This window comes from Capra hircus, chromosome 11 (genome assembly GCF_001704415.2).
Source record: "Capra hircus breed San Clemente chromosome 11, ASM170441v1, whole genome shotgun sequence".
NCBI classification, from domain to species: Eukaryota; Metazoa; Chordata; class Mammalia; order Artiodactyla; family Bovidae; genus Capra; species Capra hircus.
In genome coordinates, this window is record NC_030818.1 from 28,359,270 (window position 1) to 28,382,500 (window position 23,231).

A 23,231-nucleotide genomic window follows, 5' to 3' on the forward strand; every position below is an offset into this window, starting at 1 on the left:
AGGACCCTGGGGTGCTTTGTGAGCAGAGTCGGGTTTGAGAAGTACTGCTCTGTGTGACTCCACGGGCAGCTGTCAGCAGCACTAGTTCAGACCTCAACTCTGATTCAAAGAGTTGGGGAAACACACAAACATCTTGAAGTGTCTCTGCACTAGGGCTCTTCTTAGATGGAAATCTTTTATTCTAATTAAGAATTGGATTAGAGTTTTCATGAATGATATAGAACAGTGAGCAATTTTGAAGAATTCACAGAATGGAAATCATTTAAGCGGTTTTTATCTAATGTCTCCAGTTCCTACTACTCTGTACTATTTATGCTTTGGAGCACACCAGAGGAGCAGATGGTGGGGTCCTTTCCCTCCAGAATGGTGGTTCCAGTGAGGAGACAAAGGCTATGGAAGTGAAGTGAGTGGAGCACAACCCAGGGCCTGATGATGCGACGCAGGGTCTCTGAACTGGGAGGTGGAGAGGTCAGCGTAAGTGAGGCCTTCCTGGAGAAACTGGCCCTGGGGAGGTCCTGCAGGATGAGAGCGATTAGGCAAACCGAGGGATGAAGAGCACGTCCTCTAGGAAAGGTGTGGGGAGTAGAGGAGAAGGGCTAGGTCTTAGGCTCTGTGGGGACAGTAAACTGCTTCCCACTACCTCCAGGGTAAGTGCTTGCCTCCTGCTGGGGAAGGAGGAGGCAAATGATCTGGGGAAATGCTGGTGAAGGAGAAGGCAAGACTGGTTTCCCAGTCTTGCTGGCTTTTCTATACAAATATAAAATGATCCAGGATCATTTTACATCTAGGGCAGGGCTTTTTTTTTCTTTATCCCTCTGCCGTGCAATGTCTCTATCAGTTCTCTTAGTTGAAGGCAGTGTTGTAGGAACAGGATGGCTGCCTAGGCAGAATGGCTGGAGCCAAACCACAGATTGTGCTGTTGGAAGCTTGTGGGATTCAGAGGAAGTAGGCTGCTGACAGAGAGAAGCCCTAGGGAAAACCCTTGATCAGATCTGGTACCAGCTTGGGTGTGGGCAAGTGGCACCAAGGAAAAGCATGCAGCAAGAGTGGAATGTGTAACCTGTGTGTGTGTAGAAAGCCAGGGAAAGTGTTAGTTGCTCAGTTGTGTTTGACTCTTGCAACCCCGTGGGCTGTAGCCTACGAGGCTTCTCTGTCCATGGGATTTCCCAGGCAAGAATATTGGAGTGGGTTGCCATTTCCTTCTCCAAAGGGATCTATCTTTCTGACCCAGGGATCGAACTCAGGGCTCTCACATTACAGGCAGATAAGATTCTTTACCGTCTGAGCCACCAGGGAAACCCTAGTCTTTTCTGGTGTCTATAGATGCTGATGGCAAAGTAGGCACTTTTTGTCTTTGTGAAGCAGACATCTCCAAGCAGAGAAAGGGGATCCTACTGGGCCTGGATGGTTACTGTGGGACTGGTGAGACTGGCCTAAGACGAGAGGGTGAGAATGATGTTCCCTCTGCTGCATCCCAGCCAAGACTCATCACATTAAACATCCGTAGAGGCTTCACCCCGACACAGCTAAACCTTCTGAACCCGTGAGAGAGATCTGCCCGTGGGCATTTTGGGGAAGGTTGCCCGATTGCCACCAACAGTACAGTATGGGATTTGGGATCAGATGGTAGGCTTGAGTGCTGGCTCCATTGCTGGGTGACACAGGGCACATCACGAACATCCTTGGAGTCTGTTTCCTCATGTGTGAAATGGGGCTGATACAGGCCTACCTCCTCAGGTTGTTTCAGGATTAAATCAGAGGCGGTGCGGTGAGAGTTCTTCAGCAAGGGACAAGTGTTGCATGTGGTCCTTTCTTAGCTGCAGCAGCAGCAGCCGCCCCTCAGCTTGCTGGGATTAATTAGCCCCCAGCTGGAGTCTGCACGGTGCAGTAGGGCCGGCACGAGTGGGCATCGGAGGCCGGAGAGACCAGTAGGGAGCCAGGCAGCTGCTCTGTGGCTGCTCACTTTCCTCCCTCTTTATGGGGAGTCTTCTCTCTCGGTGCACGGGACGTGATGCAATCAGGGCAGACAGAAATAACACCTTATTTTCACACTGGGGCTGAGTTCCTACTGACCAGCAGGAGTGGCCATCTTTGCAGAACTGGATTCTCCAGTTCCAGTTCAATTAGTCACCTCTCTTCAGATGTTTTAAACTGGGCATGGCATGAGGGAAAGAGGAAGCCTCAGAGAGCCGGTCAGAGGACAGGGAAAGCTGCTGAGACAGTGCACACCCCGCTGTGCTTCCCCGGCTGTCTCCCTGTGGCAGCACCTCTTCTGGGGCTCTGCATTCAGTAATGGCAGCCGTGGTCTCGAAGATGCTGCTCCCAAACTCATCTCATCAACTTCCACAGGTGATCATGGTGAGAAAGTCATGGGGAGCTGGCAGCAAGCTGGGTATGTGTCACCTTATATCATAAAAAAATATATAAATTAAGTCAACACCTGATAGAAAGGTAGTTATGATAGTGTTATTTATAACAGCTAGAAATTAGAAGCCATACTCTGATCTACAGTCCAGCACATTGTGATCCACCCAGACAGTATGACATTGCTGGCTGTTAGGAGTATCTTTAGAGAGTTCTCCAAAATGTAATAAATGTTAAGTAACAAGCCATGTGTCCAATGAGATCTTAATTTTTTTCTCTGTACTTTTTGTGTTTTCAAAATTGCCTGCACTAAATGTGCAATACCCTTACTTCCACCGAAGCCTTTTTGAAAAGTGTTATCTTAAACTAGGTTATGTGATGGTAATGCATAATGAAAGTCTGTTTCCAGTCGTGTGAACCATCTAGTGCTTCTTGGCAATGGGCTCTGTTATGTGTCCTGGAAACAGAGCTCAGGGGTTTGGTTCCAGCTCCACACATTCCAGTACCTTTCTGAGCCTCTGTTTTCCTCATCTCTAAAATGGGAATAACAGCATCTGCTCTTTGTGCCCTGCTGGGTGAGATTTACAGATTAATGTGTAAAGTGCGCTGTAAGCTGTGATGAGTGATGCAAATGCAATGTGTTGAGCAGAGAACGACGCTCAGTCTTGGGCTTGGTGAAGCTCAGCATAGAGCCAGCTTGTCACTGTTGCTCCTGTGCACGCATGCTTTTCCCAGCTGGGCTGAGGACTGCACGTATCCTCAGATGACGTGAGGAGCTGGGTTATCTGGAGCCCCAGATGGGCTGTGCCTACGGAGCTGCTTGGTAATTGGGTCTGCTGCTCGCTTCCCCAAGGCTGCCTGGGGCCTAGGAGGCCACCAGATAAGCATCTCCAGTGGGCCCTGAGCAGGTCTGACCGTTAGAGGGCCATGTTGGGAGGGCCCCAGGCATTACTGTCAGTGCTGAATGCAGTCCAGGCCCTGTCTCCCCGGGCACAGACCATCGGAGGGGTCGGGCAGCCTCGGGACTTAGCCTCAAGACAGGGGTGGTGGGGAGGCTGAGAAGCGAGACACTTCCAGGATCCCTCCATAGGGGCAGGGCTCTGTTGCCTCTGCAGCCCTCCTCTCTTCTTTGTATCCCTTCTTTCAGGGCTTTTGATGCCCCAGTCTGGAGTATTAGTCTTACCTCCCAGTTGGCCTGTGCTCTCTTTCAGGGCAGAGGCCAGTCCTCTCCCTGAAGCATGCATATTGCTGGGTGAATAGTGCCTTCCACCCTCGTCAAGTTCTGTCTGATCTGCCCAGTTTCTACTGAATTTGCTTGTTTAAGTTCTTCTGTGTCACCTGGATAATTTTGATGCCTTTTCCTCTACTATATAATATATAACTTATGTCATAGAGTCCCCTATACTTCACTACTGCCTCTAGGCAAACATCAGAACACATCCAGAAAGTTGGCCACACCACCCTCTTCTAAAGCATTTTTGCCACTCCTTTGGAATTGCCTTCAGAGCCAAAGGCCATTCTTTTCAATACCTTCAATTGTGGCAAGGCCTTATCTTTGAGGGCATATTTTATTCTTTCAAACAACTGAGATCCATCTACAGCCAAGTCTGGTGACTAAAAGGGGTGGTTAAACAGGATAATACTGTTTGAAGTTTGAAATGAAGTTAGTTCTCTGAAGTATTATGATGGATTTGTGCGGCTCTGAGGTCCTTTCTAAAGGTGAAGTCGCTCAGTCCTGTCCAACTCTTTGCGACCCTGTGGACTGTAGCCTGCCAGGCTCTTCCATCCAGGGGATTCTCCAGGCAAGAATACTGGAGTGGGTTGCCATTAAAGACCTCCTAAAACACTTAGTGCAGTGATCATTTAGGGCTTCCTAGGTAGCTCAATGATAAATAATTCACCTTCCAATGCAGGAGATGTGGGCTCGATCCTTGGATTGGGAAGACCCCCTGGAGTAGGAAATGGCAACCCACTCCAATATTCTTGCCCAGAAAATCCCATGGACAGAAGAGTCTGGTGGGCTACAGTCCATGGGGTCACAAAGAGCTGGACATGACTGAGCAACTAAACAACAACAACAAATGGCCATTTCACTAGAGTAAAGTTTGTGCCTTCTCCTCAGGTGGCTGTATTGGAGGGTTGCTGCCTTGTATGTAGGCTCGATTCAAATCTGTCTCCTTGTTTTCACCTCCCTCTTTCGGTCAGTTATACCTCTGGGGCACTGATGGTCACATGAGCTCCTAGATAAAATAACTTTGGTTTACGATGGTTACCTGAGATTTGTTGTACATAATGAGTGTGGACACAGTCCATGATAGGAGAAGAGATGTGGTTAGGTTTGAGTACACCTGCACTTATTTCAGTCCTCCAAAGACCCATGATCACAGGCTCAGAAATCTGTTAATGGGCCCTCCAAGTGATTCTCCTGCAGGCTAAAGTTGAGATCCACTGCTCTACAAAATTGGGACCAGTACTGCTGCATAATGTAAGGATCAGAGGAGAATGTTTATGAAATGCACCTAGCCCCCATGCTCAATAAATATGTTTCCTTTTTTCTTCCACCAAAAAAATAAAAAGCCTTTTCATTTTTAAAGGCACTGCTTTGCAGTGGTGGTTCCCAGCCCTAGCTGCAGAGGAGAATCACAGGGCAAGGTTTAAAACCCCTGATGCCAGGTCAGGCATCCATTTTTTGAGGCTTCTCTGGTGATTGCCATGAGCAGCCGAGACTGAGTAGCACCAGCTTTGGTTCTGCTCTGATTTAATCCATGAAGCCGTCAGCCCCTCTGTGTAGGGCAGCCACTCCTGGGTGGGATCCTGATTGCTGGGATCTGGAGCACATTCCTCCCTTCAGGCACCCCTCATGCAGCAGCAGTGCAGCCTCAGTGAAGGGACACCCTCCCCGTTGCATTTGACCTTTGTTTCATCCATTTACAGCCTCCTGCAAATTGGTACCAGCTTAGAATTTCACCACCAGCCAATAGACTGATTCAAGCCGGCTCAATTAGTTTCAGTCTCACTCTCCCTAACCTGCTATAAATTCATTCTGCTTCTAAGCCATTTAACCTTACAGGGAACAGGTATATTGTTTTGACACCCTGATGGCCTACAGGCATTAGTCATGGGAACCCTAATCACGCTAAAGGTCAGGAGACTATGGCTAACTAAACCACCAGCCCCCTTGGTGTAGAGGGTGACATCTCAGGGGCCCCAGGCCAGGCTAATAATGGTTCCATTACTGACTTAAGTAGGGATCCCTAAGCCAGGCTTAGAGCAATGTCTCCAAAGTTAGAGACTTTTTAAGATAATGAAGCTCTGGGCAAAGAGCTTTCTCCCTGTTTAACCTGTAGCATGCACCCGCTGAAGCTTTAGGACAGTCATTTTTATGTTATGTTTTGACTGGCTGCCTGGTTGTTTCCCTTAGTTGAGGTCGAATGTTTCAGAATTTGAGATTTGAGCTTGGAAAGAGTATACATTTGTGTATATGAAAATGTCCCCCCAAAGTGAGAGACGCTGCTTGGTCTCCAGCTGCAGCGTGCAGAGAGACAATCATATAGGCTGAACCTGCTGCTTCTGCGGAGCAGCACGGAGCCGCTTCTGATGGCCCTGCACCAGACTCTCAGCCCTGAGTGATGCAGCCTGCATCCTGCCCCAATTCCCCTTCTTCCTACTCACACTCTTTTTGAGCTCTGGCCACCTGAAGAGTTGACTCACTGGAGAAGACCCTGAGGCTGGGAAAGATTAAAGACGGGAGGAGAAAGGGGAGCCAGAGAATGAGATGGTTGGATGGCGTCACTGACTCAATGGACATGAATTTAAGAAAACGATGGGAGATAGTGAAGGACAAGGAAGCCTAGTGTGCTGCAGTCCAGGGGTCTCAATGAGTCAGAACAACAATTGGTTCTTAATCCTACTCCTAAGGTTCCAGGTCTTTTCCCAAGGTGAGTGGGATGCTCACCTAAGGCAGCCTCTCCTCCCATCCCACCAAGGAATCTTTATGTCACTGTCTCTTTTCCATATCGCCCCCCCTCTCTCCTTCCTGTTGTATACATGGACATCCAGTTGGTGGGAAAATACCTAACACAGCCTGGTCCATATTGAAAGTGAAAGTGAAGTCGCTCAATCGTGTCCGACTCTTTGCGACCTGTGGACTGTAGCCCACCAAGCTCCTCCATCCATGGGATTCTCCAGGCAAGAATACTGGAGTGGGTTGCCATTTCCTTCTCCAAAAGTAGACAGCAAATAACAGCTTCCTTGCTGCCAGTGGAAAAACGTTGACCTTGAACCCAGAACTAGGTTTGAGACCATGTTTTTAGCAAGTCACTTCATCTGTCTACATTTCCACTTCATCTATTAAATGGGGATGGTGATGTCTATTTCTCAGGGATTCTATGAGACTCACATGAGATAACATGTAAAAAAAAAAAGTGCTCTTGACACCCCTCAAATACTGTGAGGGTACTGCCGTTTGTCCTTCTGGAATCAGCTGGACTCCTGCCTCCCTGGGGAGCCTGCCTTGACCTTGCTTGTGGCCACCAGCTTGTCTCGCATCTTAACCACCTGTTGTGCTTTTTGTCTGTGCTTATTTGTCTGGTTAACAGGGATGTTTCAAGTCGGCACTCCAATCAGACTGCATATTCCTTGAGGGCAAGGACTGTGCATCTCGGCCACGAGGCCCAGAAGGGAGCTCAGTAAATACTTCTGGGTCTGCATGAGGGCACAGTCCACCAGGGCCATGTTCAAATTATGTATTCCATATACCACATATTGTGCAGGACCACCCCATGGTCACAGGAAGGCCACCAAGAAGGGTGAGAGCAGGGACTTTGTAGAAAGAGAAACTGGAGTGAGAAATACATTTCTGATGAGCTGATGATCTGGAAAACTTAGATAAAATATATTTTTACCAAAAAATAAATAAACCAGAGAATTGTAACATGGCATGTCTAGAATTATCATTAAAAAAAAAAATTCTGGTCTTTGTGGGGAATTCTAGGACCCATCTAGGGAGAGAAAATAAGGCATATGCACCTTAGGACATGAAGCCTCATTGATCTAAGAAGGACCAGCAACATGACCCAACAAACTGGTCAAAATCAGCCTGACCAACAAAGGGAACTGCGGTCACAGTGGTGACTTGGCGACCAGCAGCTGTAGGGCCGAAGTCTGACTGCTACTAGTGCTCAGATTAGCCTGGCAGTGGGATCATTAGTATCCCATGGAGAGCTTTCTAGTACTCCCATCCCTTCTATACTCGTCTCACTTGATCCTGACAAAGAAGACAGGAGAAGGCTCCCATTTCACAGGTGAGGCCATCAGGGCACTGAGAATACATTTCCTTGTTCAACATCAGATAGCAAGATAATGGGTTGCCAGTGTATTAACACCAGTATTAATACAAGTGTATTAACCAGTGTATTAAAACCAGTCCTCCTAACTTCCCGTTCCTTGGTCTGTTGGCTTGAGAGGCCCAAATGGTGGTTGATGGGGTGAGGTCAGCTGGGTGCATCATTTGGGTCAAGGCAGGTCTTACCTTCACATTTAACTGTAATTCTTCATGTTGCTAATCCAGTGATGGCAGTGCTACACATGTTTGTCTGTTCTTCCAAGAGTCAACATTAGACAGATATCTCTGGGCTGTGTCAAGGTTAACTAGATAATCCAATTAAAGTCATGCTGGTCCCCAAGCACTACTATAAAAACAAGGTACCTGAAGTGGAGCTCAGACATTTAAACTAAGAGTCTGTGTGAGATTCTCAACCTTTCTTTTTCTCAATGTTAAGACTTTGCTGTTTATTTTTGCTAAAGCCACTATCTCCTACCATTAAGAAATAGAGTGTGCTTTAGCCTGAGAAGAGATGGGCTCTAGTCCTAGCCCTGCTGCTAATTAGCTGAACTGTCCTAGGTTAGTAACTTAACCTGGCAGGGCCTCAGTTTCCAGATCTGTGAAATGGGAACAACAGCAGTGCCTGCCTTGCCCATCTCACATGTCCCATTAAGAGGATTATAATGAGGTACTGTGTGTAGGGTTCTCAGTGCAGCATCCAACACAAAAGTGTCAGTAAACATTTGTGCAGCCAAGGGAACATAGTAGGAGCCAAATCTCAAAGGCCATTGCCGGACAGAGCGCCAACTCCAGACAGCCTTTTCCTTCCCTGGCTCTTCCTCTCTGTCTGCTCTTCCACTTCAAGGAAAGGGTGATGGCAAAGGGAAGCACTGTGTGCGGATCTTGGCTTGAAGGTCACAGCCTGTGCTGGTGTCTGTCTCACTCAGGGGGCCTTCTCTTGTTGCTGTTGTTGTTTAGTCGCTAAGGAGTCTCCAGTGCTTTTTGCGACCTCATGGACTGTAGCCCACCAGGTCCCTCTGTCCATGGGATTTTCCAGGCAAGAATGCTGGAGTGGGTTGCCATTTCCTTCTCCAGGGGATCTTCCCAACTCAGAGATCAAACTTGCATCTCCTACATTGGCAGGTGGATTCTTTACCACTGAGCCACCAGGAAAGCCCAGGCTTTCCCTAGAGGCTTCAAATGGCTGATCATGTGTTGATGATGCTTTTTTCAGAAAGCGTGAACGTAGGTGCTAGAGAGTGGAGTCAGTGTCCTAAAGACACCGGCTGTCCTTTACCTGCAGTCGTGACACGCAGGTGCGGTGGGTACAGTGACAGCATCCTGCCTCTTTCCCACCCTCCCTTCCTGGGCCAGGACTCCTGCAAACCTTGACCAACTGCTTGTGCTCCACAGTCAGAGGTCAGGATTTAAAGGCAACTGGGAGGGACTAGTATACAAACTGCCACTACGGCTGGAAGTAGAGCAGAATGATCCTTCGGGCAGGCTCTGAGCGATGGGTGTGAGGATGGGCGGGGTGCTAGGCCCAGAGCTGCAACAGCTGAAAGTCAGCGGGGAAGGGGCGGGGGGCGGGGGGCGGGGGGGAGCGGCGGGGCGCGGAGGAAGCAGGTTTGGTAAAGGAAACAGAAAAGGGAGATAGGGCAAGAAAAACAATCCCACCCATTTCACAATTTTTCAGAAGGTTCTTCCAGAACATCAAGAGGTGTTGGAGTTTCTTCTTGCATTCTGGATCTACGATGCTTAATCCATCCAAGGAGTTGGATGTTCTGTTTTTTTAAAAATAAAGCATGTTGTAAAGTCAAAACAGTGCCTCTGCCCCAGATCTTGAGGGGTTTGAGAGACGGCGTCCCCAAAGCTTGAGGGATTTGAGAGATGGCATGTCAACATTTGGGGAATCTCCAAAATACTGATTTTTTTTTTTTCTGTCCAGATTTCAGTCTGCAAAGCCAAACAAAAAGAGAAGTAACCTTTGGTTTTAGAACTCTCAGGAGAAAGGATAGACAGAGCAAGCCGGAGCTGAGGCCTTGCGAGCTATGAGCGTCATTGAACACTTGTTTATTAAACAAGCAATATAGGTATTTTATAGAAACATAAGAAAATATGGATAAGCACTTAAAAAAAAAATCTCCTCCTCACCTCACTGACCTGACACTGTGAACATTTTTGAAGATAGGGAGGCAGGACATTGTTAGTGGGTAAGAGTCTACAGTTTGGGGCCCAGATGCCTGGTGTAGAGTCCCACTTCCCTACCTAGAGGCTGTCTTAGAGGCTGCAGGTGAATTAACGGCCATCCCCCCTTATCCGTGGTTTCACTTTCTGCGATTTCAGTTCCGCACAGTCAACCCCAGGATGAAAATATTGAATGGAAAATTCTAGAAATAAACAATTCTTAAGTTTTCCGTCTCATGCCATTCTGAGTAGCATGATGAAATCTCCTGCCGTCCCACCCAGGACGTGAATCACTCCTTTGTCCTGTGTGTTGGTGCTGTATATGCTACCTGCCCATTAGTCTAAGGCAAAACAGTACATGCAGGGCTCCTGGACGGTTGGTGCTTTCAGGCGTCCTCTGGGAATCCTGGAATGAACCCCCGTGAATAAAGGAGGGACTACAATGCTTAGCCTCTGTCGACCCATTTCCTCCTCTGTAAATCAGGGATAATAATAACCACTTCCAAGGGTAGTTGTGAGAATTAGAGGAGCCAGTGCCGTGGTGCTTAACACAATCCCTGTTTAGGCACCATAAACAGGGTAGCTGTAAGAGCAATAGTCGTTAGTATTTTAGTATATTTTATTATATTTCTAGATTTTTCCTATTTAAGAGGTGTTATGTATAATGCATATATTTCCATGAAAATAGGATTCTGCTGTACTCTTTTGTAACGTTTTTGCTCTCATGCTCATCTCTTCATAGACAAATTTGTTATTACTATTAGCTAACACTACTTTACCATCGGGAGAGCCCTGGCACTAAAGATTTTCCATGTGTTATCACATTCAGTCCTCAACATTAACTCTGTGGGGCAAGTACTGTATTATCATTTTACCGATGAGAAAACTGAGGCTAATCAGTTTAAATAATATAAATGTACAGCGCTGGCAAGTGGACCTCTCTCCTGCAAGGAGAAGGGAGATGCGACTGACTGGAAGCCTATGCTGGTAGATCAGAGAGGAAGCATGTCTGTGCTTGGTCCTTTTGAACCCTTGACAGGCATGTGCTTTGGGACATCAGACAGATAGGTGTCCGTCTGGTTGACTGCTCCTGGGCTCTAGTGGCATTTTCAATTTTTGTGATGGAAATCACTGATAGGAAATGGAATCTAAGGGCCACTACTGGGCTTAGTTGTTTAAGCATTTTATCCAGAAGCAGTTCTTCATCTTGTTCTCCGGAGGCTTTGACACAGCCATCTAAGCCACTGGCCACAGCTTCCTCCCACTTCCCTCTTTGTCCTGGGCACTCACCTCAGTCCCCAAAAACCCCCAGGCATTGTCAGTGGATTGACTTAACCAGCAAGTCTTTGCTCAGACTTCACCCACTGGAAGCCCTGGTGTGGACTCCATGGTGTGCGGGACAGGAGGGTGGCTGAGCAGACACGAGATGCACAAAGGCAGAGCTCTTTGTCACCTGTGGCTCAGGTGACCGATGGGAGCCCACATCAGCTCAGCGGGAGAGTCTAGCCATGCCTTGGATGGGGGAGTCCTGAGGGTGTCATGACCGGGGGTGTGATGGGATGGCAGTGATGTTCTGGAGACTAACCCTTGTCTCTCAACTTAGGAGCAGCTCAGAGAGGAGGAAGGAGAAGTCCCGAGATGCAGCCAGGTGCCGGCGGAGCAAGGAAACAGAGGTCTTCTATGAGCTGGCGCACGAGCTGCCCCTGCCGCACAGCGTGAGCTCACACCTGGACAAGGCCTCCATCATGCGGCTGGCCATCAGCTTCCTGCGCACGCACAAGCTCCTCTCCTCCGGTGAGGCCGCGAACCCTGGGCCCCCTCCCTCTGTCCCGCCCCGACCCCCGAGTTCTCACACGCAGGAGCCAGAGCTGACAGGCCACCCAGGAACCCCCACTCTGCACACCTCCCACCCACAGCAACGCCGTCATAGCATTTAGTTCTCTTCTGTTGCACCTCTTTCCAGCAGTGGCCTTGGTGGTGATTACAGTCATGGGCTGAAGCCTTGGCAGCTGAGGGGACACAGAGGTCTGGGAGAGTGAGAGCCGCTGGCGCTGGCTCCCGGTTGCCATGCCCTCGGCTGGCAGATCCACACTCCAGTCCAGGTTGGATGAATCCTTCAGGGAACATCTTAGTGTTTGTCCACCGGCCACCTTCTCCAGAAGGCAGAGGTGTGCCCATGTGACCCTTGCCTCTTACTAGCCAGGATGCCAGGCAGATTATTCAGCGTCTGTGCCCCTAGTTTCCTTATCCGTAAAAGGAGTTAGAATACTTATTGCTCGGGGTATCTTTAAGAATAAACTGAGATAATGTCTGAGAAGCACAGGCCCAGCCATGCTGGGGAGCCCCGGACAGATAACCATCTCCCCTCAGAACCCACGAATTCTCACCTTCCCTGCTATCTCTGCAAGTCTCAAGGTCACGAAACCTTTTCCCGCCTGAGTTCATCTTCTTCAGAATACCATTTCCTGTTAGTCCAGACCAGAAGGAGGAGGCCTGGGGCTTCTGCCAATATCAGATCTAACAGATAGATAGTCAGTCCTTTCTGGTCTGCCAGTTCTGTAAGGGAACTGGGTAGGGGGCTGCGCCCCTCTGCGCCCACCGCCCCCACCCAGCTGTGGCACCGTCGGTAGCCACGTCCGAGGTGGTGAGCAGAGCGGGGCGGCAGGGGGAGTTCTCTCATGCTTGGTTTTCAGTTTTCCCGAGTGAGCCGTGTACCTTGGAGCGGGGTGGACTCTGCCATCCTGTTATGCAGTGGCTATTCTGGGAAGGAAACCCAGAACAGAGGGAATCCACTGTGAGGCGGGGAAGCCGGAGCGCCATGTGCTATTCTGGGCCCGGGAGCGCAGGAAGGATATGGGGGGAAGACTTTCAGAAAATAGGATGACAGCACGGTGGGTCCAGGGGTTGGAGGGCTAACCCTGGCCTGAAAATCTAAAGCATCTCAGAAAAGAGCAGACAGGAGGGAGAGAACCCAGGGTGAAACCTTGCTCTCAAAATACTTTGAAAGAAGCAGTGCAAGGTGATGGCAGGCGTGGTGTCTTAGATGCTGCAGAGAAAGGGAACCGTGGACTGAAGTGCAAGGCCTGGAGGTGCCATCGCAGGGCATGGGTGTACCTGTCCTTTAAAGAAGCATGTTCTCTAGGACAGGTGAGGGCAGTGTCTGCCCGTGTTGGAATCATCTTTCCATCTGCACAGAACAGGGAGTGGAGGACTTAAGGACTAAACAGAGACCCCTTCCCCACACCCAGAAGCATCTCATCTTCCCTGTTCCAGTACTTGAAATTCCACTCTGAGACACGAAATGAAATTCCACTTTTAGACACTGATTTCTTTGGGTTCATCACTACTTCCTTTCACCACCATCACCCCTGTTCCTTCACCAACAGGGGTCCCCAAAAGAGTAATACGTTAATCCTGATTGAATTTCGTCTTGGAGGATATTTCTGCTCATTTCACAGATGATTAGAAGTGAGGCACAGAAAAGTTAACTTTGCTGCAAAGGCACACATTTAGTACCTGGAGTTCAAGTCCTTTTGAATCCAGTGGAACAGAGACACGGAGGGCAGGAGCATTCTGCAGACTTGGTCGTCATCACCTGAAGATGTGGATGGGGCCTGGTGACTGGGGAGAAAGGGGGTCTTCCTTGGTGGGGAACCAAAGTTAAACGGAGGCATAGGGGGCTGGCCCTGAGCAGTGGGGTCTGTAGGAGATCCTTACACACTCAGTGGCTGTTTCTACCCTTGCTCTCGGTGCATGGCCTTGGGTTTCCAAGCTCTCCCGTGCATAGCCACCCCCCTCTCAGTGGTTCAGGGTTGGCTTGGACAGGACATGTGTCAGAGGCTCTGAGCATGTCTGCCTGCAAGTGTGCTGGCGAGAGCCCCCTGTGGGCCAGACACACCTGGGGAGATGGGACCAGAGTGGCCACAGCCAAGACCTCACATATCCCTGCCCAGGGCCTGTTGCAAGTTGTGGACACAAAGTGCCTGCCCTCTGGCTGGGCTTTCCTGGGACCTACTGGAGCACTCAGCATGTTGGCTCTGGTCCTCTCAGTCCAGAGGAAAGAAATGACAGAAAAGGATAAAAAGTGTCCAGATTTGGTCATCTGATCCGGGTGTCCTTGAAGGAGCAGTTCTCATAAAACATGCCTCACCCGAGGGAGGAGGTGACAGATGGCTCTCTGTGCCCTCTCTTCCACAGTTGCTGCCACACTCTTTAGACCAGTTATTGACGATGTTTTTAGGAATTGAATGTGAGACAATCTTAATCATATTTTGCTTGTTTAAAACATGCAGCGCAACGAAGGGATGTACAGGATTTGTGGGCAGTTAGAGCTTCCCTAGAACCTCAGTCAGGCTGCCTTTCTTCTCTGCAGCCTTGTGAAAACCTCCTTACCACCCTTCCAGCTCACTTTCTCAGCTGCACAAAGCGGCTGCCAGTACTCACTTGCAGTGCTGTCCAAGGATGTTGGATATAAAAATCCTTATCCTCTTGCTGCCATGTATTAGGCTCTCAATAAGTTACAGCCTAGAGATAAAACCAACTATGATCAAGAAAATAGATTTATAAGTATAGGCTTTTGGGGGAAAATGATGTAAATGAAAACCCAGTGTAAACCCTTACTGTCCTCTTACTACCTTCTAGCAATTTCTAGCAAAATGCAGAGTCGCCAAGCCTTCCTAAGTCAAAATAAACCACAGATCCATGATGGAAGCATTTCTAACAAAGGTGAGCGTCGATGTTGGCTCCCTTTATGATAGGAAATAGCTGGTTGCATACCTCAGAGTTCAAAAGGCTAAAAAAGACCAGGTTTTGCTTTAGAGAAGTTTCTTCTTTACTTAGTAACACGTTTCCCTTTGATTTTCACAGTAGGCTGTTCTGTGTGGGAATGTTGGAGAGGAAACCTCAGCGCTGAGAAATTCAGGCTGGGAGTCTCGGCGGCCGATTGAGATTTGTATCACAGGAAGCAAACTGAAACAATAGCTTTATGATATTAGCTTCCACGCTGGGCTGAGAACAGAACACATTCTGACGGGAACATCAGTGGAAATGCCACTTGATTGTCTTAAATCCTCTTTCAAGAGGAGCCCCACAAACTGTACCCAAATGAGGGTCACTCCTGCACTTGAAGGGCCTTCGACAGCAGTAATATGCAAAGTTGGCTTTTCACTATGAAATTGATTTTTGGCTCCCCATACACACACTCGTGAGGGAAAAATCAAATTCATTTGACACAAGAGCTAGAGATCGATGGGAAGCAAGATTTCCAAGACAAATGTCAGGTTTATGATTAATTCATTAGCAGTTGCATAGTGAAGACATTGCTCTTAATAAGAGACGATGATTTCCTCCTCTCTAGACTGCCAAGGGAAAGGCATTAAAATGTGGGACAAGTGATTTTAGCTTTTTACCATGACCTTTTCATGCAGGAAAATGAGAGCAGAGGTGAAACTGGGGAGGCAGCTATGGTTTCTGGTGTCTTCTTATGCCCCTCTTTCAGACTTCTTTTCCCAGGCTTTCTCCCCTACTTTCTTTCTGTCTCACCCCCTTGTCCCAACCACCCTCCAAACCAAGGCCTCTTTCTGTCCTGTTGGAGAAGAGCTGAAAGGTTGACTCATGCCGGGATCTTGATCGCTGACAGCCCCTGGTGTACAGTCTCTTCTAGAGACACTTTGTGCAGATCGCTCCCTTAGCTTAAATTTGCTAAGTCTGGCCTGTCAGCAGGTGTTTGCTGCCCCAGCCCTGTGCCGTATGTCATGAGGGGTCATATAGAAAGGTAAGACAGGACAGTAAGTCATGTACAGGACAAAGAAATGCATTTCTAATGGTGGACTTTCAAGGCCCTTTGGGAGGCCCACAGGTCAGATAAGACGCAGTGCCCTCTGCCAAAGATGCGAGGGTAACCCCAGCCTACTACCTGGTGATGGTGGCGTTTAAAGGTGGGGCTGATGGCCAGATAAACCATTCAAAAATAGTTTCCTCATGGCTTGACGGGGCTGCTTTTGCAGTCAGCACATCCAGGGCCCAGCGGTGTCATGGGTCTCTGGGCCCAGCAGAGCCCGAGGAGAAGAATCAGTGTGAAAGGGAAGCCCCTTCGATGATAACTACGGGGTGACTGCCCACCAAGCACGTATGCCCCAGGAGGATCACATCAGAGTGGTTTGGAGACCAGTCAGAATACTCGGAACTTCTCAGAGTAGGAACAGAGGGAAAATAACCTTGGCACCCTGCACAGCAGCACCTGTGATGGTCTGCCTGGCCCCAGGGGCCCGGTCAGGAGCATCTGCCCCGCCACTGCCTGCTCACCCCAGATGCCCAGCTCCTGCTGCCCACCCCCCGCCCCACCTCAGGTCCAACCCCACCCAGGCGGTGCTGCCTGAAGGAAATGCGCGGTGCTCCGGAAAAAGTGCTCCGAAACCTCAGCCCGCGCATATCCTGGCTGTGGGGAGTCATCAAAGCCTGTTTACTGGGGCTATTTTTAGCTTGAAAGAATCTTGTTGTGCTCTCGGGTGCAGTGTACTGAGTCTCTGCAGAGTGCCTCTGATCTGCATGACCCGCTCCTCTTCTTGGGGGTCAGACCCTGAAGGGTCCTGGGAAGCAAGTAACTGGGACCCGGAGCCCAGGGCTATTTAAAGAGTCCACTGAGGGTTTATCAAGCACCTACTGTGTGCTCCTCTTCATTGGGCACTGAGGGTTTCTTTCGGATTGTTGTGCAACTTTACGGCAGCTTATCTGTCTCTTCCCCACTGGTCTGTAGATTCCTCTGGGGAAAGGATGCTCTTACACCTGACTTTCCCGAGGACAGGGCTGAGCACCCAGTAAGTGACACTTGCTGACAGATGGCCTGACTTCGTGCCCAGCATGGGGCAGACATGTGGCAGGAGTGTGATAGCTGCATTGTGGGCAAGTGAACTGTCTGTGTGCCCAGCACTGAGTCAGAGATTAGTGATCCCCTCAGGAGACCTGATGCTCCCATGAGACAGGAAAAGGGGAAAGGCAGGGCCGTCTTCAGCCAGGTGATGTGCCTGGAGCCCTAGCCCCTTGGGTAAAGTGCTGCCTCCGGCCCCACAGCTTCAACCCTCAGCTCCAAGCTGACAGCAAGCTGGCCAGGTTCCGTCCAAAGTCCCCAGGAGGATAGGCAGGTGCTTCGGGAGCAAATGATTCCACAGAGGAAAGAGGCCCCGTTGTTTCCAGGTCCTCAGGGGGCTGGCCTGCTGGCTTCCTGGTCCCCAAGCCATTGTGACTTCAGTCCCGAGATGCTCTGTTTCCCTTCGTGGGCTGTGTGTGCCCCTCTCCCTCCCTCCTGGAGTCCAGCTGGCCAGCTGTTGCAGCCAATTTCACCACCTCCTGGAAGCAAGTGTACTGGGCACGGATGGAAACCAGTTTGGCTGTGCTGGAACTGTTAAAAACAGGAAACTTTAAGCGGAACTATTTCCTCTGGGCCTAGCTAACCCAAATCAGGTTGTCTTGGGATGACTCCAGATTTTGAAGTCAGTGTTGCCACTGAGATCAAAGAAATTGAAGAGAAGAAAAATCTTTTCACTAGGCCAGAAATCACAGGACTGGCCTCTGCTCTCTGGAGAAGGCGCTCACCTGTCTGGTGTGATTTTTAACAGTGCTGAAAATCTCTCCTTATGTCCCCCAAATAGGTCACCACTTGCCAAAACATGTTGATTTTCCCAGCATTGGTAAGTCACTTCAGTCATGTCTGACTCTATGCGACCCCATAGACGGCAGCCCACCAGGCTCCCCAGTCCCTGGGATTCTCCAGGCAAGAACACTGGAGTGGGTTGCCATTTCCTTCTCCAGTGCCGTTTACTTCTCCAAAGTGAAAGTGAAGTCGCTCAGTGTGTCTGACTCTTAGCAACCCCATGGACCACAGCCTACCAGGCTCCTCTATCCATGGGATTTTCCAGGCAAGAGTACTAGAGTGGGGTGCTATTGCCTTCTCCGTTTCCCAGCATTAGGGTGGCTTATAGGACTTTCAGTTAAGGCAGTGATGGTCTCTACCTGTGGTCGCCAGCATTCACATCATATGAGAATTTGTTAGAAAAGCAGATTCTCAGCCCCCAACCTGCATGCCCGCATGCTCACTCAGTCGTGTCTGACTCTGTGACCCCATTGACTGTAGCCCACTGGACTCCTCTGTCCATGGGATTTCCCAGGCAAGAATGGGTTGCCATTTCCTCCTTCAGGGGATCTTCCCAACTTAGGGACTGACCTGTGTCTCCTGCATTGGCAGGTGTATTCTTTACCACTGAGCCACCCGGGAAGCCCTGCCCCCAGCCTGAGACCTGAATCAGGAACGCTGGGCACAGGGCCCATCACGGGCTGGCTCTATGGCTCTCTGTGACTCTGCAGTCCCATGGGGACTTCCACCATTAGAAGGGCCCTGAGCATGGTTTGATGTTTCAGTGAGAGATCGCACATTTTTACTTTGCTCTGGTCTCAGAAATCCTTGTTTTAGCAAGTCCTGCAGTGGTCCTGGTGCTTGCTCCACCTTGAAAGCACTAGGTAATGTCGTGGTCTCTTCTGAAGCCCTTGTTTAAATTTAGGTGTTAACCAGGAGTGTGAATATAAGCCGTGGCACCACCCACACCTAGAACTGTGGTTCATTATCATCAGTTTGGCTAACCAGTTGGTTGGCAAGGACCCTAAGCAGGGAACAGGTATGGGCATGTGTATGGTAAAAGGCCATTCCCAGTCTCCCATCCCATAGGCTAGCTGCCTGAATCAGGGTATGAAGAGGAAAGAATTTCCCTCATTTTGTTCTACCATTTTAGCAAAACACAGGGAAGTCACTAGGATAACACTCTGCATGGCCCAGCTCTTGGCTCTGAAGGGTGGCCTGTCCCTGGACAGCATCAGTGACCCCAGCCCAATCACTGATGCTGTGTCCTGAAGGTGGCCGGTCCCCAGGGATGCCACTGAAGCCCCTTGGTAGGAACATCTCCTAATTTGGATTTGTTCTAGAGGAATAACAGTGTATGGCCCAGAGCTTAAATTTAGGGGCTCAAGGGAAAAGAGAACCAAATAAATCCAGTGCCCTTGCAGGAAGGCCCTTGAACCTTATTGCACAGCATCCACATGTCTCTTGCCAAGTGGCCCATAAATTCAATTGCATTTTACATTCCCTCCAGTAGTCTCAGTTCGAACAACTTCTTTTTTAGTTAAGTGAATATTAACTTTCATAAGTGACAGGTTATTCTATGATTCTCTTGTTCTGCAAATTAAGGTAAGCATACTTGGCTTGATGTTTGTAGTGGATGAATACAAGTTTTTATAAGTAAATGTATGTTTGGAGTTAAATAATGAGCTAGGAGAAGCAGGGCTGAACTAAAGTCTGTGGTCTGAGCAGTAACAACCAAGGGTCTAGGGCCTGAGAGCTTTATTCGCTGGGGCCAGAGCTGAGGCTACATTTTGCAGACAGCAGAGGTCTACTTGATAGGCCAGGGCCCCCCAGAGTGGTTGGGGAGTGGATGCCTTCCTCGGTTGCCCCTAGCAACCACCTCCACAGCCTGCCACTAACACAGCAGCCTCCTCCTGTGGCTTCACACCTCTGATCCTCACTCTCTCCAAATCATCTCGCATGCCATTGCCGGACGAATCTCCCCAAAGCAATGGTCTGAGATGCCATTCCTCCAGGCCGCTGGACTCACGAGCCCAGTCGAAGAGCCTGGGGCACAGACCCTCTTTCTTCCGCCGGGTGGACCTGTTCTCATCCCTGCAGAGTTCCTTCCAGGCTCTGCCTCCTCCATGCTTTCCAGCGTCTGCCCACGCCAGTAGGCCCAGAAAGCCCTACTTTCATTTAACAGAGAGAGATACTTGCTTTTCATGAGTCTCTTCTAATGCCTTTCTTTGAACAGTTGTCTCTGACCACCTCAAAGCAACCCCCTCTTCCTGTGAACCCTTCAGCACTGACTGACTGTATTCCTCTTGGGCACCCATCTCTGTCACCCTGAATTTTTTACTTAGATTTGTGGCTTAGTGTACCGTCTAGCCCCGATTTGGGGTCTGAGTAATTTGAAGACAGTGACAGTGTTGTAGAAGGAGCCAGAAAGGGAGAGAATTCATGCTAGTTGGTATGTTTTAGGCATTCTCCATACTTCTCTAATCCTTACAAGAGATGGGCATTATTATCTCCATTTAGCTGACGAGGAAACTGATATTCAAAGAGGTTTTCACTTACTCTTTGTCATGTCAGTTAGAGCCACAACCTAATAGGAGGAATAGAGTCAGTGGTTATTTGACTCCAAAGCTGATGAATGGTTAGGAGTGTGGCTTCTGGATTCATCTGCCTGAGTCCACAACCTTTATAACCTTGGGCAAATGACTTAATCTCTCTGGGCCTCATCTGTAAGATAAGCCAAAAAAGAAAATAGGACCTACCCCACAGGTGTTTTGAAGATTACATAGCATTCTCAGTGATAGGCTGATATGCCGTCATTGCTCAACATCCATTAGGGAAAAATGACCATCCTGACTACTCCTATAACTGCCTTGACATCAGTGACCCCACTGCCGCCAGTACCACAGGTACAGTGCCGCAACTGTACTGCCTGTGAAGCCCCAGCAGGGTGTCCTCCGTGCAGTGGTGCTCATCAGATGCCTGCTCCTTGGGCATGTGACGGACCCTTAGGTGGTTGGCAGTGTGTGTTTCCAGAAAAATCCATCTGATGCCTTTGAGCCATCCCTGGAAGACATCCATCCACACCAGTCACATCTGCTTTAACCCCACATTGATGCAAACTGTTCAGCCCCACCCCCTGTCTTTCCAGTTTGCTCTGAAAATGAATCTGAAGCCGATGCTGACCAGCAGATGGACAACTTGTATCTGAAAGCCTTGGAGGGTTTCATTGCCGTGGTGACCCAAGATGGTGACATGATCTTTCTGTCGGAGAACATCAGCAAGTTCATGGGACTCACACAGGTGACACCCTCCTCGGGCTCCTTCACAAAGGGAAAATGTTTCCATTTAGGGGTAGAAATTCGTGGAAGATTCTGATCACCTCCCTCCTGACCTTTCCCTGCGTGCACCCACCCTCTGATCTCAAGCCTCAGACCTTAGAAATGACTTAGAGCCCCTGGCACTGGGCTAGCATTGCCGGTGGCCAGCCTGGCAGACAGCTCTGCCAGCTGGGTTGCAGGCCCCCCTTGTCAGCCGTGTCTGTCGTGACCTCTGGTACACCTGTGTGTCTGTGGATCTGCCGAGTGGAATATGAGAAGGTCTGACTCGGCCTCTTCCCTCTCTCCAAACCTGAAAGGGGACCCAGCTTCCTCCTGGAGACTTCTTCAGTGTCAGGAAGAATGAGCCCAACCTTGTTTTTTGAAACAGGTAGAGTTAACAGGACACAGTATCTTTGACTTCACTCATCCCTGTGATCATGAGGAGATCCGTGAGAACTTGAGTCTCAAAAATGGTAAGGTATTTTTTGGTGTGTTTCTTTCCTACTTAACACCACGTGGGGAAGGGACCTGCCTCCCCTTTGTGTACTAATGTAGGGTCGATAAATCATGGCCATCATGATCCAGAAAAAACAGACACCCACAGAAAATCCAACAGGACTTTGGAGATGAGATCAAGGGCCCTGAAAGGACCTAGTACTCAGAATTATCTTTTGCTGGCTCTTGTGGTGCCTGAGATCACACTCCTAGGGCACTCCTGTGGGTTAGGACACCATCTCTAAGAGGTTTCATCACCTGAGTGTCCAGCATCTTTTCCGAATGACACCATCCAAACCAATCAGCTTGTCTGTGCCAAAATGTTCATGGGAACTGTTGCAGCTGTCCGTGTGCTGGTTGTGTAACAGACTGCCCAAACATAGTGGGTTAAACAGTCCTTTTATAGTCTCTCATGATTCGGTGGGTTCTGTGGGTGGTTATGCTCCATGTGATGTCAGGGGGCTCAACTCGATGGGATAAGCAGAGGGCTCACCCACACCTCTGGGACCTTGTGGCTTAGCCAGAGGCTGGAGCTCTCTCTCACTCCATAAGGTATCAGAGCCTCTTCCTCTCCACATGGTCTCTCCAGGGTAGCCAAACTTCTTATACTTATATTCTTAGCTCCCTTTTGGGGAGCTCAGGACTCCCCAAAAGTGCAAAAGTAGAAGCTGCCAGGCCCTCTGAAGGCTTAGTCCTGAAACTGGTACAGCACCACTCTTTGGTTAAAGTGAGTTACAGACCTGGCCCATTCACTGTGGGAGGGGGCTATACCAGGCCCTGATACGATGAGATGTGGCTCCCCGGGACCACCTTTAGAGACTAGCTACCACCAGAGCCAAGGAAGGAGTCTGGTCCCTGGGTGATAAAAAATGGAACAGGCGGTTTTGATGGAGAAAGTCTGAAAGGTGTTGTGCACTGCACTCTACCTGCGGGGGCTCCAGCAGGTGCCAGTGGAAGGAAGGGCCCATACAAGCAAAAAGCACTTTTCAGGGACAGTCGGAGCTGGCTGCTTCATCTCTTGTAACTGGGGACAGTTGCGCAAAAGCTCTAATGGACATATTGTCAAGTGGACTGAAGCTTTAAGAAAAAGGGAATTCAATGTCTTTCAAGGTCCCTTCTGAACCCGAGAGTCAGTCTCTGCCCTGAACAGATTGTACCGAGTCTAACATCCCTTTTTATAGCTCTCACCTGTCACTGACATGGAGCGTGTACTTATCCAACCTGAATGACAGAGGCAAGGTGGCAGTATCAAGCCTACAAGGTTTTGCTCTTATTATCACACATGCTGAAAAAGCATACATTTCATTAGCCTACTTCTTCCCTTGTCACCACCTGAGCCTGCAGAGTGCAGGATTCCCACCACCTGCCCCGACCCCCACCCCCGCCTCCGCCCCCAGCCCCTCTGCTCTCCCTCCTGAAGGCCACCTGGCTCTGGTCAGGCACAGGCTGGGGAGCTCTCAGGGCTGTTCACTGTCTTCTCTGTGTTGCTGAGAAAGTCTTGTTTAGTTCTGTGAGAAAAAGGCTGCCAGACCTTCTGAATCCCTTTCTAAAACAGGCACTGGAAGCCTGAGAAAACCCCAAAGTCTCTTATTTCTTCTCTACTCTGGAAACCCTTGGGTTCTCAGTCAGTTCAACCTCTGACCTAGTCTCTGTCTGATCATACAACTTGAACCAAGTCCCTTCATCGCTCTGTTCCTGGGAATAGCTCTCTTCAGAGTGACAGTGTTGGACCAGGCAAAGTCCAGGACCTTTCGCTCTCAAGTGCTGTGACTCAGCATGACTCTACTCTGTTGATCTGAGTAGAATGTTAGGTCTCTCGGTCCCTGTGTTGACGACTTGGGATCAAAATCAGTGAATCAGCAAAGGCTTTGAAGGTGCCGACCTGAGTGGACTCGTGATCTATAAGCAAAGGGTTAGT

General features: G+C 49.4%; 1 protein-coding gene across 1 annotated transcript in view; it reads left to right on the forward strand.

Annotated features, from left to right (window-relative positions):
• EPAS1 (endothelial PAS domain protein 1) overlaps positions 1-23,231 on the forward strand; it is a 92,517-nt gene that overhangs the window by 40,490 nt on the left and 28,796 nt on the right. The window contains exons 2-4 of the mRNA XM_018055188.1: positions 11,478-11,668; positions 20,650-20,801; positions 21,207-21,291. Of these exons, the coding sequence (XP_017910677.1) occupies positions 11,478-11,668; positions 20,650-20,801; positions 21,207-21,291 (428 nt within the window). The remainder of the gene's footprint in view (positions 1-11,477; positions 11,669-20,649; positions 20,802-21,206; positions 21,292-23,231) is intronic.